The sequence below is a fragment of the Galeopterus variegatus genome, unplaced genomic scaffold, assembly GCF_000696425.1.
Source record: "Galeopterus variegatus unplaced genomic scaffold, G_variegatus-3.0.2 Scaffold425, whole genome shotgun sequence".
NCBI lineage: Eukaryota > Metazoa > Chordata > Mammalia > Dermoptera > Cynocephalidae > Galeopterus > Galeopterus variegatus.
Genome location: NW_007726536.1, coordinates 80,163 through 98,122, shown reverse-complemented (window position 1 = coordinate 98,122; position 17,960 = coordinate 80,163). Strand labels below are relative to the sequence as shown.

General features: G+C 34.0%; 1 protein-coding gene across 1 annotated transcript in view; it reads left to right on the top strand.

Moving 5' to 3' along the window:
• CEP290 (centrosomal protein 290kDa) overlaps positions 1–17,960 on the top strand; it is a 95,699-nt gene that overhangs the window by 24,950 nt on the left and 52,789 nt on the right. The window contains exons 21-26 of the mRNA XM_008568614.1: positions 1,809–1,973; positions 2,357–2,506; positions 5,050–5,141; positions 5,937–6,039; positions 6,124–6,354; positions 11,401–11,574. Of these exons, the coding sequence (XP_008566836.1) occupies positions 1,809–1,973; positions 2,357–2,506; positions 5,050–5,141; positions 5,937–6,039; positions 6,124–6,354; positions 11,401–11,574 (915 nt within the window). The remainder of the gene's footprint in view (positions 1–1,808; positions 1,974–2,356; positions 2,507–5,049; positions 5,142–5,936; positions 6,040–6,123; positions 6,355–11,400; positions 11,575–17,960) is intronic.

Below are 17,960 nucleotides of genomic sequence, written 5' to 3'. Positions count from 1 at the left end.
GTGTGTGTGTGTGTGTGTGTGTGTGTGTGTGTGAATGAGCATATATGTGTATCTTGTTTGGAGTTTGCCGAGCATCTTGAATCTGTTCACTTATGCTATTCACCACAATTGGGAAGTTTTCTACCATTATTTCTTCAATTATTTTTTTGTCCCATTCTCTCTGGGACACCAGTGACACATGTATTAAACCTTTTGATATTGTCACACAGGTCCTCAGGCTCTATTCATTTTTTTTCCCTCTAATCTTTTTTTTTTTTTTTCTGCCATTTGGATAATGCTATTGGTCTATCTTCAAGTTCACTCACACTTCCCTCTGTCATCTCCATTCTTCTGGTTCAAGGGTCAAACTGAGACCTGGCAGAGTTTTATACACAGAATCTGGAGCTCCTTTTTGCTGGCTTTCTTCTTATTGGGATTCCCTCCCCACTTTCCTGTGGCTTGGGCTCTATCCTCTGGTTTTCTAGACCAGAAAGATGACAGGCCACTGCAACAGCATGCCCTAAGACTAAAGTCTTAAAAATGGCAAACTCAATTCTTGCTGGTCCTATTTCCCACGTTTCAAGTTCCCTCCAAAATATGCTTATTTTTGCTTATTTTGTTCATTTTCTAAAACCTTTAGGTATTTGTTTTTTGTATTCATTGGTTATATGTGGTTCCTACAGTTCTGTTGGGAACTAATGCCACAAATCTGGAGATATAATCGTATAGCTCTACTTTAAATGTTTAAAGACTTACCCATTGCTACAGGAAAGATTTAGCCATCAAATAATATTCTATTTGTATCTACCATACAGGGACTTAAGTGTTCCACAGTATTAATGAGTGTCTGTTATATAAATCTGAATAAAGTACACATTTTAGATTCTTAATATTTAAGTATATGTCATTTACATTATCTAGACATATTTACTGTACAATATTATATTGTTTCCCAAATTTGTGCTTGATTTAAATAGAAAAAATTCTTATTTATTGAATTGTGGTTTTTTTTAATCACATTTAATCAATAGTTGAATACTTAACACTATAATTGTTAGCAGACAGAGTGATACTGGTATGTTAAAAAATTACTAAGCAAGAAAATCATTTGACAAAATTTATGAGAACCAGTTGATTTCCTTTATATCTTTCTCATTCTGACTTTCCTTCTCTGGTGTCTACCTTTGTTATCATGTACAAGGGTATTTCAAAAAGTCGTGGAAAAATAGAATTAAAAGATAATAAGAATCTTTACATGAACTTTTTTGAAGTACTCTCTTATGCTTCAACTGTGTGGAGAGGAAGCACTGAAAAATTCACTTAGTTGAATGTAGTAGCTATTCCATTCCTTTACTTATGCTTTATACTCAGGTGCTGTATAACTTCAAGCCATTTATATATAAATTACCTCATTTTGACTATACAAAAACCCTGTGAAATGGGCAGAGGTAACCTTATTTCCCCTTCTTTAGAGACAAGGAAACTAAGGTCTAAAGAATTAAAGTTACTTGCCCAGCTAGTAAGAGACTGGTTAAGGTTTGAACCCTAGTTATCTTATTCCTGTTCAGTTATTTTTCTACTCTACCAGTCTATTAAGATTAACTAGATGTTTGTTAATTGTTATAATGAAGTAATTACTATGCTTGTTAATGTAAGTTAAAAGTTTTATAAATTAGTAAATAGGAAATTGAACTGATGTATTTTGTTTTTCTGCATGGTAATGGGAATAGGAAAAATGGTTAAATGTCAATTTTATTGAAAGGTAGATTTTTTTACTATGATTTTACCGTTTTCATCCATATTTCCCATATATAATATAAATATACTAGGCTATAGAATCAAAGAATGCAGAAGGAATCTTTGATGCCAGTCTGCATTTGAAAGCCCAAGTTGATCAACTTACTGGAAGGAATGAAGAATTAAGACAAGAGCTCAGAGAATCTCGGAAGGAAGCTATAAATTATTCAGAGCAGTTGGCAAAAGCAAATTTAAAGGTGAGAATTTTATTAAATAAAAGAAAATGCTGAGCATAACAACATAAATTTAATAGGAAACTTCTAATTTTTTGAAAGACTGCTTTATAAGAAAATGCCCCTTGAATTAATTCTTTCAACGTTAAAAATCTGTTTGGATTTTTTAAATAAAATTAAGTGGACAAATAAGTGCCCTATAATATAAAAACAAAAATTCTAAGTCTTATACCTAAGAATTTCTAAATAGAAATTAAGGTATGGTTTAATTAATTCCTAGAAGGGCATTCACATATCTGTTTTTTAAAAATATTCATTAGACAAAGCATGAAGTATAAGTAACTGCTTTTCCATTTGTCTTTGGGTGTAAGAGATGTGATTCTCATCCTTGGATTATTTGTTTCCAGATAGATCATCTTGAAAAAGAAACCAGTCTTTTACGACAATCAGAAGGATCAAATGTTGTTTTTAAAGGAGTAGACCTACCTGATGGGATAGCACCATCTAGTGCCAATATTATTAATTCTCAGAATGAATATTTAATACATCTCTTACAGGTACTGAAAATTTTACATGTAAATAATAGAAATCATTGATAGTATGTTTCTTAATTTAGTCTTCCTTAAGTTTTCCAAATATTAACAGTGATATATTCCTAATGAATTTTGATGTTACATGGTATATTATAAATAAAAGCAGTTCATCAGACTCATCTGCATGAGAAGCATGTGCACATATCTTCACATGCATGTCATTCATATGAAATATATGATTGACATGTAGAACAAGCAGCAGCTGCTATAAAGTAATGTATAAATAAGATGAGCACTTTTATTGATTGCTGGTTGGATAAGAAAATAAAGAAAATAAAGTCTTAACAAAGCTTTTTAGTATCATGATTGGAATAATTTTGTGTTAACCATAAGAAAAAGCTTTTAAGCCAAATTATCTTTTATCTTTTTCTTCCCTTTACCCTAGAAAGTATAAGTTAATCCATTAGCAAATTAGAAAGGATATTCTATTATACTGCTTGACTGGTGTTTGTTTCTCAGTTTTGCTGTCTAAATCTTGGTCATTGTGAATGGCCTAATGAGACATGCTTTTTATTATTTCATTTGAAATTTGAATTCCCATAACATCACATGCACTACAAATATGAGTATAATTACAAAAATGTGTTCAGAATCAAAGAAAATATGTTTTTGATTATAAGCACCACTGTTTCAGTCTGCTAGGTGATCTGTTTGTGAATGGGCTTGAATTATGGTTATTGAATACTCAATTTCGTATTTGGAAATTACACTAATTAATCTTTTTCTGAATATTAGAATTTATATGTTATCCAAACCTAACTATTTGTCAGAACATTATAATTCATGTTATATCATTACTTTTACATTTATAATTTTAGTATTCTTTAGGAGTTCTCTTATTCTCCTCCAATATAGGGACACTGTCAGCAAGTAATGGCAGTATGGCATTATTATGTTGTTTGAGATACAATTCATGTTTTCCATCTTTATATGAAAAACATATCAGAAGTGTTGTCGTAGATTAGAGAGCATCTGATGGGAGCCTGAAAACCTGTCCAAAGTGGCAAAACAAATACCTGGACTCTCAATCCTAAGGCAGTATAGAGTGATGGAAATGGCAAGATCTTTGGAGTCAGACAGACCCGACCTCAACTGTTGGATCTGCATATATGGAAAGCATCTGGCATCAAGCCTGGCATATGTGCTTGGTAAATGCCTGAGTGTAGTGCTAATGAGTTTTTCAGTGTTGAGTAAGTTAATCTTTTTAAGTCTCAATTTTTTCATCTTTAAAATGAAATAATTGGAAAGGATAATGGAAGTGTATGTTGAAAAAAGGCTATGTGGCTGAGCAACTAGCGGTGAGTTTGTAAGTATTGTGTTTGATAAAAGTTTGTGCTATGGTAACTATTGTGTCTGATAATTCGTGCTTACTGTAACTATCATGTGATAGAAATAGTTTTTACCTGTCGTATAGTATTTCTTTCTTATACATATTGCTCCATTCTTTATGCCTAAAACTAAAATGTTCAAAATATCATTAGAAATATCATTAGAAATGATCTGTGCTGTTAATGGATTTGGTGGTTTTTCTCTTTTATATATTTTTCTGTAATGTCAGAATATAATTTATACCTTTGAATTCAAAATGTATTTTGATGCTTTGTTCATTCCTATTTTTAAACCAATTTTTAGGAACTAGAAAATAAAGAAAAGAAGTTAAAGAATTTAGAAAATTCTCTTGAAGACTATAACAGAAAATTTGCAGTAATTCGTCATCAACAAAGCTTATTATATAAAGAATATCTAAGGTATAGGTATTAGCAAAACTTTATAAATATAATTGCAATATATTCTTCTTTATAATGAAAGTAACATAAAAAGATTAGATATTTTATTTTGCCGTTGCCTCTTGCCTCTTCCCCTCCACATTTATTTTTCTGTTTTATATTCATAACTGCTATCAAGGACATGTTTTTAGAAAGACAGTGTAGCTTCACGATTACAAGCCCATCCATATCCTTGGATTGTTCTACCTGGGTTTAATCCAGACTTTAACATTTGCTAGTTATAAGATCTTGAGCAAATTGCTTTATCATTCTGTGTCTCAGTTTCCTTATCTGTGATAGTAATACCTTTTTTATAAGATTGTTGTGAAACTGAAGTGAATTATTACATGAACATGTCAGACTAATGCATGGCACATATGGACACTTTGTAAATGTCACCTGTTAGCATTGTTCATCATCATCACTTTCATCATCATTTAGATATATTCATGGGGCATTAAAACATTTCTCTTCATCTTTGCCACCTTATCTATATCAGAATGATTTCTGTAGTAGGAATTAGAGTACCTAATCAAAGGTGATTTAAACACTAAGGGTGATTGTTATCTGATCTAAGAAGAAACCCTGATCTAGTTATAGGATTGGTCATAGTTAGGGGTTGTCATTGTCTCTACTATGGTTGTAAAATAACCGCAAGAGTTCAAGGAAGATGGAGCCATGCCCATTGAAGAAGAGGAACATTTTTTTCTAACTTTTTATTTTAAAATAAATTTTTTCCAGAGGCATCTGGCACATTTTGTCTCAGATCTCATTAGCCTGAATTGGGTCACATGTTCAAGTCTGAACCATTCAGTGGCAAAGAGAGTGATGTGGTTTATGCCAAGCAGATTATAGGCAATTGTGGAATGTCTCTTGTATAGGCAACAGTGTCTTATAAACCTTTTTAAAAAATTTATCTACATGTATTTTTTAAATTGACAAGTAAAAATTGTTTTGATATATGTACACATTGTGAAATGGCTAAATTAAGCTATTTGACATAATGTATTACCTCACATAATTATTATTTTTTTTGTGGTGAGAACACTTAAAATCTAGTCTCAGCAATTTTCAAGTATACAGTCTATTGTTCATTATAGTTACCAGATGTATTCTTAAACTTATTCCCTCAGTGTAAGTGAAATTTTGCATTCTTTATACACCTTTTTGTAAGTCTAATAATTTCTAATGTTGTTTGTATTCAATATTGCAAGTATTTAACACTCAAATTTAAGAGTAGGGTCGGAATGTGAAGACTTGATTTCCAGAATTAGATTGAGATATTGACTATTTTTGTAATTCTTTTCAATTTTCAATAAAATGTTTATAAGATTCAGCTTTAATTGTTATATTGTAATTCCTTTAGAATGATGAATCAGGGAAGAATGAAATTAATTTTATAAAATAACTTTATTACCTTGCATTTATTTTCAAAAAATTTTAATTCTAGGCTAAATTCTTTTTGAATGTAATTTTAATTTCTTTGTTATCAGGTACTGAGTAACTATATGTCTCTTGTTTTCAGAAAACTTTAAATTTTCATAATCTAAAGTTAGCTCTTCCTAAATTTAATCATTTTATCGGGTTTACTAAACAGTCTTTTTGTTTTGTTTTGTTTTGTTTTTCAGTGAAAAGGAGATCTGGAAAACAGAAACCGAAACAATAAAAGAGGAAAAGAAAAAACTTGAGGATCAAATTCAACAAGATGCTATAAAAGTAAAAGAATATAATGTAAGACTTTTAACATCAGTATACAGTATTATATAAAGTAGGATAGCTAGATTCAACAAGTAATATCAATGTGTCTTTGTGCAGAATTTGCTCAGTACTCTTCAGATGAATTCAGATGAAATGAAAAAGACACTTTCAGAAAATAGTAGAAAAATCACTGTCTTGCAAGTAAATGAAAAGTCACTCATAAGGCAATATACAACCTTAGTAGAAATGGAGCGACAACTTAGAAAAGAAAATGGGAAACTAAAGAATGAATTGTTATCAATGGAGGATGAAGTTTGTGAAAAAATTGGATGTTTACAAAGATTTAAGGTACATCTGATTTTTATTTTGTTTTTTTGACTCTGTGAAGATATTTAAATATGCAAAAGATAGGATAGCATCATTTACACCCATCACCTGGATTAGTATTTAACTTTTATCAACATTTGCTGTGAGGGCTTCTTCTTGTTTGTAGGAATATTTAAATTGCAGACATTTCTCCCCTAAATATATTAGTGGGCATCTCTAAAAACCAAACCTTTTTTAAAATTTACATAACCACAGTAACTTGATTATACCCAGCAAAACTGACAATAATTCCCTAGTATTCCTAATGCCTAGGCTATGTTCACATTTCCTCATTTGTCCCATGTTTCAATTGAGGATCTAGGATCTCCCTGTTTTGTTTTGTTTTCCTCTAAAAAATGTTTAAAGGTTTATCTGATTTTTCTGTGTGTCATTTTACTTCTTCCTCTACCCCTTGTACTTATTAAAAATTAGCTCTGAAGCCTTATTAGATTCAGGTTAAATATTTTTGGCAAGAGTACTTCATAAGTAATGCTCTTTACTTTATATTGCATCACTTCAAGAGAGAATATGTCTGGTTTTCCCGTTTTGTGATTGATCCCCGTGTTAATGGGAGGACAGCCATATACTTCCATTATTGAGTGATTGAGTTAACTATTCGGTGATATTTTGGTAACATGCAAATAACAAATTCTTCTTCGGTCCTCCTAATAGTTTTAGTACCCACTGATTGTTGCCTGACTTAATTATTTCATTAAGAGTTGCAAAAATCATGGTTTTCTAGTTACATTATACTTTTATATTTATTTACAGGCATTCTTTTGTAAAATAAAGAGCTTTCCCTCATTAGCCTAGGCAATTTGGTTATCTTGATGTATAGTTCCTACTACAAAAGCAAGATAAATAAATAAATAATTCATTCTTTCCTTTTAATTGCCAGTTTTCAGAATACAGAATTGTTGTGCTCTCCTTCTTCCTGTTTTTCCCCCTCCACTTTCTCTTACAGTGTAACAGACTCACAGAATTTTAAATATTCATTGTGTGTTATTCAGTTGTCATTATTCTTCTGTCTCAACTTCTGCCAGTGGGAGCCCTTTAAAGCTGACTCTATTTCTTTTTGACAAGAATCTATGAGTCCCTGAACCGAACTTCAAAGCTTGGTTTGTTTTCTGGCACAAGATGTGTTAAACTTACCTAATATACTTTCTGTTTGGACTTGGAATTAGCTTTTTATCTAAAGAGCCCTGGTTCTTTTTAGGGAGTAAATAATTTGGATACCAAAAACTGGTCACTGTGTGTCATTGCTACTAGTTCCTTTCAGTGGACAAGTTAGGAAAATATGTGTATATTTAAACCATGAGTTCATATTGTTATTTTCAATTCAAATTTAACATTATGGGGTAAGTAAAGCATATGGGGTTTTTACTACCCCTCTTTGATCTTTTGTACTTGTATTTCTTTTTCTTACATAGAGAATCTTGATTATTAATAGTAAAATAATTGTTTTATCCCACAATATACATTTGGAAATAATAATAACTTGTATTGGTATTAACAATAACAGCAGTGCTACCAAACATAGTTTCACATTTTCTTACAGTTCTTATTTTCTTTAGAATATATCTCACTAATGGGCCGGCCTATGGCTCACTTGGGAGACTGTGGTGCTGATAACACCAGGGCCACGGGTTTGGATCCCTATTTATGGATGGCCAGTTAGCTCTCTTGGGAGAGTGTGGTGCTGGCAGCACCAAGTTAAGGGTTAAGTTACCGGTCATCTTTTAGGAAAAAAAAAAACATCTCACTAACGATGTATAGGCAAAGGAACATTCTACTGTTACTAGAAATAATTCTCTTCTTCATGTGGTTATGTTATACATTTGATATGTAGTTAGGCTCATTTATTTTTCGTTTATTTTCAATTTTAGGGATTAATATTTTTGGTTGTTTAATTTGAATGTATAAAATAGCTACATATTTGAAAGGTTTAACCAGATAAATCTTCCTTTCATCTCTGTGACTTTCACTTAATTATGCCCTATCACCTATACTAAATGATTATCCTTCTAATGCTTTTTTTCCCCCAACATAAACAAAGACAGGGAAGGTTACATGCCATGTACATTCTTCTGCACCATGCTTCATATCCAGCCTTATAGCTTATTTTTAAGCATGTAAATGTTGAGTTTATGTGTCTAAATTTAGGTAGGATTATATGAACACAGAATTCAAAGTAAAAATGAACTTAAGTTCTTTACCATCCATTTTTTTTAATGAATTAACATTTTATTTGAATTACTGAATGGATATTAATTAATAATGATATTTTACAGTGCAATTACCCTGAGTAAGTGTGCACATTGCAGTGATGTAGCCATTTTCTAAACGTGTTCAGAATTCCTCTTTTTGGAGTAATGGGAGTAGGTGTGATACATTTTGTGAAATGTGAATAGTGTACTGCTGACATACATAATTAAGAGCAAATTAAGTGGCTAATTCAGCAAGGGCCCTAGGAGTTCAAGGAAGAATGGGTGTTCAATGTGTGTTTGAGGAGTTAGGGAATGTTTCTTAGAGAAGATGGGCCTTAAAGAATAAATATTATTTAGGTACGTGGAAAGGAGAAGACAGGGTTCACATAAAAGGAACCATTTTGACAAAATGAAGGAAACACATGGAGCATGGCATGGTGCTGAGAAAACATTTAAATGAGGCTTTCAGAGATTTGCCATACTTTGTGCTATGATGATTAAAAAAGTGTTTTTCTTCATACATTAAATTAGTACACTCAGTTGATCCACCTTTGTTGGCATACGTACTTTTTAACAGTATTTGTTAATGATGATGGCTTTACACTGCCTTTAATTCTTACTCAGGAGTATATGAGGCCCATAGAATTAAATTTTGGAAAATTACTCAGTCTGTACTAAGCAAACTAAATGGATCAAATAGTTATTCAATCCTCCCGTTTCTTCAGCTTTTTCCCCCACTTTTCCCTCCCTTGCATACTACAATCAAATATTTATCAATTTTTGTCGAATTTTTCTCTTCTATTTTTCTTTATGTTTCTCTTTTTCAAGTTCCTGTGTTTTCAAACATGGAATATGATAATTCATTCTCAGCTTCTCCGATACCATCTCTCCCCATTCTGGTTCATACTAGACATCATAGTAATGAATATATTTTTTAAATGTTTTTATTTCATGTCATTTCCATGATCAAAATCCCTGTTTTGGTTTTCCATCACCTGAAAGGTGGAGTTCTTTTTTAAAAAATTAATTAATTTTTTTTTTAATAGGAACATAGTTGATTGTACATATTTGTGTGGTACACAGTTGAATATCAATACTTGTGTGCAATATGTGATGCTCAAATCAGGATATTCAACATTATACAATGTAATTGTTTTTCATGGCCCTTTACCAATTTCTCCGTTATCCCCTTCCACACTCCCTTTCCCACCTCTGATAACCTCAGTTCTGTTCTCTCCTTTTGAAAGTTCAGTGTATTATTATGATTGTTTTATGATTCTTTCATTTTTTTATTTGTTTATGTGTTAGTTCCCACTTATGAGTGAGGACATGTGTTATTTCTCTCTGATGCCTCTTTACCATCCATTTTAAAGACAGTAATGAGTGATATTTTCATGCTAATATACCTATTTCAAGTGTGATCTTAAACCTGATTCCTGGTGCACTAAGAAACCTGTTAAAAAAAGAAAGCTCTTTTTATTCAGACATATAATAAGGAAATTTTGAGAAATAGGAAATGTTCTTGTTTTGTGTTAGATTTTTTAGAATATACTTTTTTTGGAGTTTTACAAATATAGTTAGTGTTTGAGATAGAAATGAAAAGACAACTAGTATTTTATTTCTCTCCAACCTGGTCATTCAACCTGAATTTCTTTTTTCTTTTCTGCAATAGTTGGAAAGCCAAGAAAAAGGGATATTTTTAAGTGATGGGAAACAGAACCCTGTCTACCCCTATCTCTCTCCCCACCATAAGAAGTGAAACCAAACCTCAAATAGTGTGTACTTATTTAGATAGAGAAGAGAAGCTGTCAAAATGAGATCTGAAACACTGTTATAATTATTTTTGTACTTCAGAATGAATTATAAGCATGGCCAGCCCTTGGCTCACTTGGGAGACTGTGGTTCGGATCCCTATATAGGGATGGCCAGTTAGCTCACTTGGGAGAGCGTGGTGCTGACAACACCAAGTCAGGGGTTAAGATCCCCTTACCGGTCATCTTTAAAAAAAAAAAAAAAAACAGAATGAATTATAAGCATAAATTCTTTCTCTCTCACTTCATAAATTTGATTATTCCTTGCACCACTTCTTAATCAGCTTCCATCACTCTTCATTTTACTTTTCTATATAGTTTTTGCTTATCACAGAGCAATTTACTGTAGAGAAAGTTCAGACATTTCTTTTTGATGTTAATTATAAGGTATCTTTGAGTAGTGACTTTTTATAGTTTTATAGTTGGTGAGTAGAACATGAACCAAGTGACATAAAGTAACAAACATAGATAACTATGAGAGGTGTTTTCCCCTAAATAATGTTTCCTTCATGTGAGCAGAAAGTTTTCTTTTGTTACAAAGCTAGTCTGTGTAAATTGTAATAAGCAGAAATAGCTAAGCTGTACCTGAGATAAGGCTAATTTTGCCATCCATCTGTCAAAAGGCAGGTTGTATTTTGATCTTATGAAATTTAGAAAAGCCATTCAGAGATATATTCTGAGTGATACATTTTCTTGCTACTGTTATACTTTCTCAAATTAATTGAATTTCATTTTACTATGACAGGAGTTATAAAAGGGTTCACTTTATATTTATTTTTATTATGATTTAGAATTTCCAAATAAGTATTATTTCTTATATGAAAGAGATTAATATTATTGCAAATTTTCTCTTACATGGGAAATCATATACTTTTTAAATGGTTAAAAAATGAAACTGTGTTGCTTTCAGTTGTATTATCTTGTGTTATCCTGCTCAAAAGTGGTTAGTGCTTCACCAAAAAAAAAAAAAAAATGCACTAACATAACTCAGTGTGTTTTTATTTACATAGGAAATGTCCATTTTCAAGATTGCGGCTCTCCAAAAAGTTATAGATAATAGTGTCTCTTCATCTGAACTAGAATTAGCCAATAAACAATACAACGAACTGACTGCAAAGTACAGGGACATCTTGCAAAAGGATAATATGCTTGTTCAGAGAACAAATAACTTGGAACACCTGGAGGTAAATTTGTGTGATCCTTGAACTTTGTGATACTAGCCATTTTTCTTTGAATGATATCTTTCTGTTTGGGGAGATTTTGCAGATATTAATTTATCCTAAATATTGTGTTTCTGAATATCAGTACACACTGTATATAATGTACTATCTATTTATAGTTTCAGAATGACTTATGGATGACTTTATCCAGGTCATTTTCTTTAGCTCACTTGCAAGCATTTAGCTGAATCAAACCTCTTTCAACTAGGCACTTAAAAAAAAAAAAGGAGTATGGAACAGATAGAATATTGCAATCAAAGAAAGAAATGTCATTAAATACTCATGCCTTTCTCTTACAACTATTCCCAGAGCAAACTATATTCTGTCATGGTCTCTGGATTCTCTTCTTTGTGATGGGTGTAGCCAATAGTGGATGACATATTAATGGTTCTTAGTGCGCCATGGATGAGCTCTACAATTTCCCATTCTTTCTTATTGTAAAGATACAAAAGAGTAAGGTGTAGTATCATAAATTCCATTCAAACAATCTGTGAATATGGCCCAGGCCCTTTATACTACTCTTATAGCCTCTTGACCTGCCTACCTTTTATAGTAGTCAAAACAAGCTTCTGATTTTTTTCATCTTCCTCATTGGAAATAGAGGCTTATGTCTTTTGGCTTATTCTCTTTTAAGATCCTCTCACGGGAGTGGAATAAGTTCTAATTTCTGTTAGCTCAAAAGCTTTTAGTTGCTTAGGGGGGCACATTCAATAAATTGAAACATTCTTCTGAATAACTTTCAATGACTCCTACAGAATCATCTGAGTCATTGTATTAGTCTGTTAGTGTTGCTTATAACAAAATACCTGAAACTGGGTGATTTATAAAGAAAACAATTTATTGCTTACAGTTTTGGAGGCTGGGAAGTCCAAAGTCCATCTGGTAGTGGCAACAGTGACCCAAGGGTCTCACATTGCAAAATGGTGGAAGCAGAGAGAACAGAGAGACAGAAAGATAGACTCTGCTCTTCTTTTAAAGCCCTCAGAACTGTGCCCTTGACGACTATTTTTAATCCATTCACTACTGCAGGGTCCTACAATACAATCTCTTTAAGGCTCCACCTTTCAATTACCGTAATAGGATTTCCCACCATCTTAACAGTCACAATGGGGGCTGTTTCTAATACATAAAATTTGGGGGACACAAATCAAGCTTCAGGGAGTTTTGGAGGAACATAATTCAATCCACTACATTCCGCCCCTGGCCCTCCAAAACTTATGTCCTTTTCACGTGCAAATGAATTCATTTCATCCCCAAAGTCAACTTGTTTCAACTCAAAAGTCCAAAGTTCAAAGTCCCATCTGTGAAATCAATACAAGTTATCTATTTCCAAGATACAATGGTGGGACAAACATAGGGTATATATTCCCGTTCCAAAAGGGAGAAATAGGTGAAAAGAAAGGAGAAACAGGTCCCAAACAAGTTTGAAACCCAGCAGGGAAGGCATTAAATCTCAAAGCTGGTGAATCAGGTACCTTGACTCCATGTTAGACCTCCTCTACATGCTGGTGTGGGGGTTGGGTCCCCAAGTTTTTGGGCAGCTCCACTCCTATTGCTTTCCTGGTCTCAGGCCATACTTCACCTCTCCCAGGCTGGTGTTCCACTCTGGTAGCTCCACAGGTCTGGGGTCTCCATGGTGGTCCCACTCTCTCAGCTCCACTAGGCATGGTGCTGTTGGGGTTTCTCTGCTGCAACTCTGAACCCCATTTCTGCTTTGCATTGCTCAGCAAAGGCTGTCTGTGATGACTCTGCCCCTGTGACAGATCTCTTCCTGGGCCCCCAGACTTTTCCATACATCCTTTGAAATTGGGGTGGAGGCTCCCAAGCCTCCACAGCTCTAGTATTCTGCAAGCCTCCAGACCTAACAGCATGTGGATGCCGCCAAGGCTTTCTGCCTGTATTTTCCAAAGCTGCACATCCAGCCACACTTGGGGCCAATTTACCCACAGCTGGACCAGCCAAAGCAGCTGGGATGCTGGTGCTGGAAGCAGCTTCTTGAGGTGGCCCTGAGCAGCAAGCCCATGGAGGGTGCTTCAGGCCTGTTCCCCAAGACAATTCTGTCTCCCTAGGCCTCTGGGCCTGAAATGGAAGGGTTGGTCCCGGAGGTTCCTGCAGTACCTTCAGGGCCTTTTTCCCCTTCTGATAATCCCATTCTTTTGTGTAAATCTTCTTAGTACCATTGAAATTTTCTTCTGAATATGCGCTCTGCTTATCTACCACGTGGCCAGGCTGCAAATTTTCCACATCTTTATGCTCTGCCTCCCTTTTAAATTCTGGCTTTATGTCATGCCTTTGCTGCCATAACTCAGTGTAGGCTGTTGCAAGTAGCCAAGCAGCTTTCTTAATGTTTTGTGGCTTAGGAATTTCTTCCGCCAAACATTCTGGTCCACAACTCTTAAGTTCCAACTTCCACAAAGTCCTAGGGCATGTACTGCATGCGGACAGATTCCTTGCCAGTTTATGGCAAGGGTGATCTTTGCCCCAGTTTCTGATAAACTCCTTCTTAATTCTATCTAAGACCTCCTTAGGAGGGTCTTTACAGTCTGTATTTCCATTATTTCCATAAGCATTCTGTCTGCATGCGGACAGATTCCTTGCCAGTTTATGGCAAGGGTGATCTTTGCCCCAGTTTCTGATAAACTCCTTCTTAATTCTATCTAAGACCTCCTTAGGAGGGTCTTTACAGTCTGTATTTCCATAAGCATTCTGTTCACCACCATTTAACCAGTCTCTAAAACTTTCCCTGGTTTTCTTGTCTTCTAAACTTTCACCAGCATCTAGGCTTTTTCTAGCCTGTTCCCCAAAATTCCTCTAGCCTCTCCTCAACATCCAGTTCCAAAGCTGCTTCCACATTTTCAAGTATTTGTTATAAGCAACACCCTGCTTCTGTATTAGTCCATTTATGTTGCTTGTGACAAAATATTTGAAACTGGGTGATTTATAAAGAAAACAATTTATTGCTTACAGTTTCTGAGGCTGGGAAGACCAAAGTCCGTCTGGTAGTGGCAACAGTGACCCAGGGGTCTCACACTGCAAGATGGTGGAAGCAGAGAGAACAGAGAGACAGAAAGACAGACTCTGCTCTTCTTTTTCAAGCCCTCAGAACCATGCCCTTGACCACCATTGTTAATCCATTCACTATGCAAGGTCCCACAATCCAATCTCTTTAAAGCTCCACCTTTCAATTACCGTAATAGGATTTCCCACCCTCTTAACAGTCACAGTGGATACTAAGATTCTAACACATAAAACTTGGGGGACACAATTCAAGCTTCAGGGAGTTTCGGAGGGATATAATTCAATCCACTACTGTTGTTATTTATTAATAGTATCTAGGAGTAATCATGACAAGTTTACTTCTTACTGCTTTTGCTGAAGAGAGATAATTATGTTAATTTTTATAGAAAATTCTGAATATTTAGGTGTGGTAATAATTTCTTTTTTCCCATTCTGTATGTCCTCTCTTCTGTCCTCTCTAGCATTAGAAAACCCTAGGTAAGAAATCTTCTGGAGATAACATATCAATAAGTAATTTTTAGCTTTATTTTATCATTTTCCCAAACAATATTTTTCTATCTTTTCTCAAAATTTTAAAAAATTTGATATTTCTTGTAATTTAATCTTTATCTTTTCATATATTCATTTACATACTAATTACTTCAATAAAATGTGTTAAATGCCTGTGTCCCAGATGTTATAGCAACATAACAAAACCACTCCTTCTCCCAAAACTCAGTGCATAAAACAACTATTTTATTCTGCTCATAGATATTGTGGGCCAGAATTCAGACAGTGAGGATGGCTCGTTTCTGGTCTGTAATACCTGGTTCCTCATCAGAGAAGATTTTAAATACTAAGGGTGACTCAACACTGGGGGAGTGGAATCATGAAAGCTTCTTCACCTGCATATCTGATCCCTGGGCTGCAGTGACTCTTAAGGCTGATTCTCAGCTGGGCCTGTTTGTCAGTGTCTCCGTGTGATTTCTCCACACACTTTAGCTTCCTCACAATATGGCAGTCTCAGATTATATGACTACTCAGGATTTCAGCACTAGTGTTCTAATGAACAAGGTGGAAACCATGTTGTCTTCTGTGACTTAACTTTGGAAGGGACGTAGTGTCATCTTCCTCTGTCTCTATTGCTTAAAGTAGTGCAAAGCTGCTGAGATATAATGAAAGGGAACATAGCCCTCACCTCTCAATGTAAAGACTGTCAAAAAATTTGTGGCTTTTTTTTTTTTTTTAAATGTCACAACCTGCTATTTTCAAGGAAATTTCCACCTGGCTTATTGACAGTTTCCTCAAACTCAACACGTTGAAGACTCTTGGATACTTTTTATCCAAGACCCATCAGCCAGTTAAGAGACCCATTAGTTGGGTCTATATTCCTTTCTCTCCTGTGCTTCCTGTATTTTAGTTATAATTCTAAATATCTTATACCTTTTCCTGTTGGTAATGTCTTATTTTTATTCTTTATTTTCTTTATTGTGGTAGCCATTACTTGTATCCCTATCTCCAGCCTTACTTCCTCCTTACTGCCACTAGAATGATCATTCTAAGCATGAATCTGACCACCATGTCACTTTCTTATTTAAAACCATCAGAAGCTGCCAGTCACCTGAAAGGTAAAAATCAAGTTCCTCTTGTAATTAGTTCCCTATACGTACCTCATGTCATCTCCTGTTCTAAGGAGTTTCACAATTTATATTTTAGAAATTGAACTACCATTTTTCATTTTTTTTTGTAAATGCTGTTTCCTCTGGCTAGAAAATCCTTTCCCTCTTCCAGTTTATCTGTTCAATGAATTTCTATTCGTGTTTCAATGCTTTGTTAAGGCATTATGTTTTTCTTGAAACATCTGTCTTTATGGAAAAAATTCACTCCTCTGTCAATACTAGTTCTATATCTTGTATACAGTTCCGCTATTTATATTACATCGTATTATATATGTTTATGTGTCTGCCTGCCTTACTGGAATATAAGCCTTGTGATATGAGGAGCTCTATTTAATTCATTTTTACATGTTTAGTTAGTATCTACTGTCTGGCACAGAGTTATATCTAATACATGTTGACCTGAGAGAGTGATTAGTGGTGTAGAGCCATAGTGCAAAGATCATCAAATATGGTGATTAGAAAATCATTGATGCCTTTTGACAGTAAAATTTTATGAGAATAGACATGATAAAGATCAGATTTCAGAATATAAAGAACAAATTGGATGATAAGGAGATATAAAAACTGGATGGGTAATAAGGCAATTCAAAAATTGGAAATTTGATAGTAGAAGAAGAAAAGAAAGATGTGGATTGAGGTAGAATCAAGGGGGGTTTTTTTTTTTTTTTTTTTTTTTAAATAAATGAGACCAATGAAGTTTGAGGAAAGAGGGAAAGAAAATTTAGAGCTAATAGGGAGAGAGTGATGGAGATTAGAGATGAGAGTGGCATTAAGTGAGAGAGTGAAATACGAGAAAATGGGATCTGGACCAAGAGTAAGATTATCCTGTGAAAGATGATGGAAAGAAGAAAAAAAATGCATAGAAAGATATTTAAAACCCCCTCATCCATCTTTTATTTCCTTCTATGTATTCACAGTATCTAAAACTGTAATTGTGCACTTTACTAGAAAATCATATTTTAGTCCCATATTCTGCTTATTTCATCATAACATTCCTTTTTAAAAATCTCATTACCCTGTTTTTATTTTTCTTCATAATACTTATTAACTGACATTGTATTAGACATTGGCTTAGTTTTCATCTTCTTCACTAAAATATAAATTGTCAGTTGTAATTTGTTTACCATTGAAAGCCATTGCTTAGAGTACCTGGCACATAGTAGCCATTCTGTTTGTTAAAAGAAAGAAAAAAGGAACTTAAAATATTGTATTTACTTTGCTAAGTCTTACATGTATGTCTCTAGCCTCACTTTTTCTCAGAGCTCTATTCCATTATACAGAATTACTACTTGACAACTTAGATATTTTAAGGGGATCGCAAATTTAACATATTCACAATGAGCTCCTGATTCTTGTTTCTCTCACAGTTGAATGTCCCTGTTTCAATATATTATGCTACTGTTGTCTGTCCAGTTTGTCAAGGCAAATACCTTAGAGTTGTTCTCTAGCCGTTCCTTTCCCCTCTCATTTTATGCTTCAAATGGAATTTACATGTGTTCTCTTTTCTCCATTCTCATTGCTACAGCATCGTCACTCATGTGATCTTCTACAGTATCTTCCTGACTAGTTTCCCTGATTTCTCTACTTGCTCCTTTACTTATTCTTCACATTGCAGCCAGAATGATTGTTTAGAACTTCCTTCTTAAAGTCTTTAAATGATTTCCTATTATACAT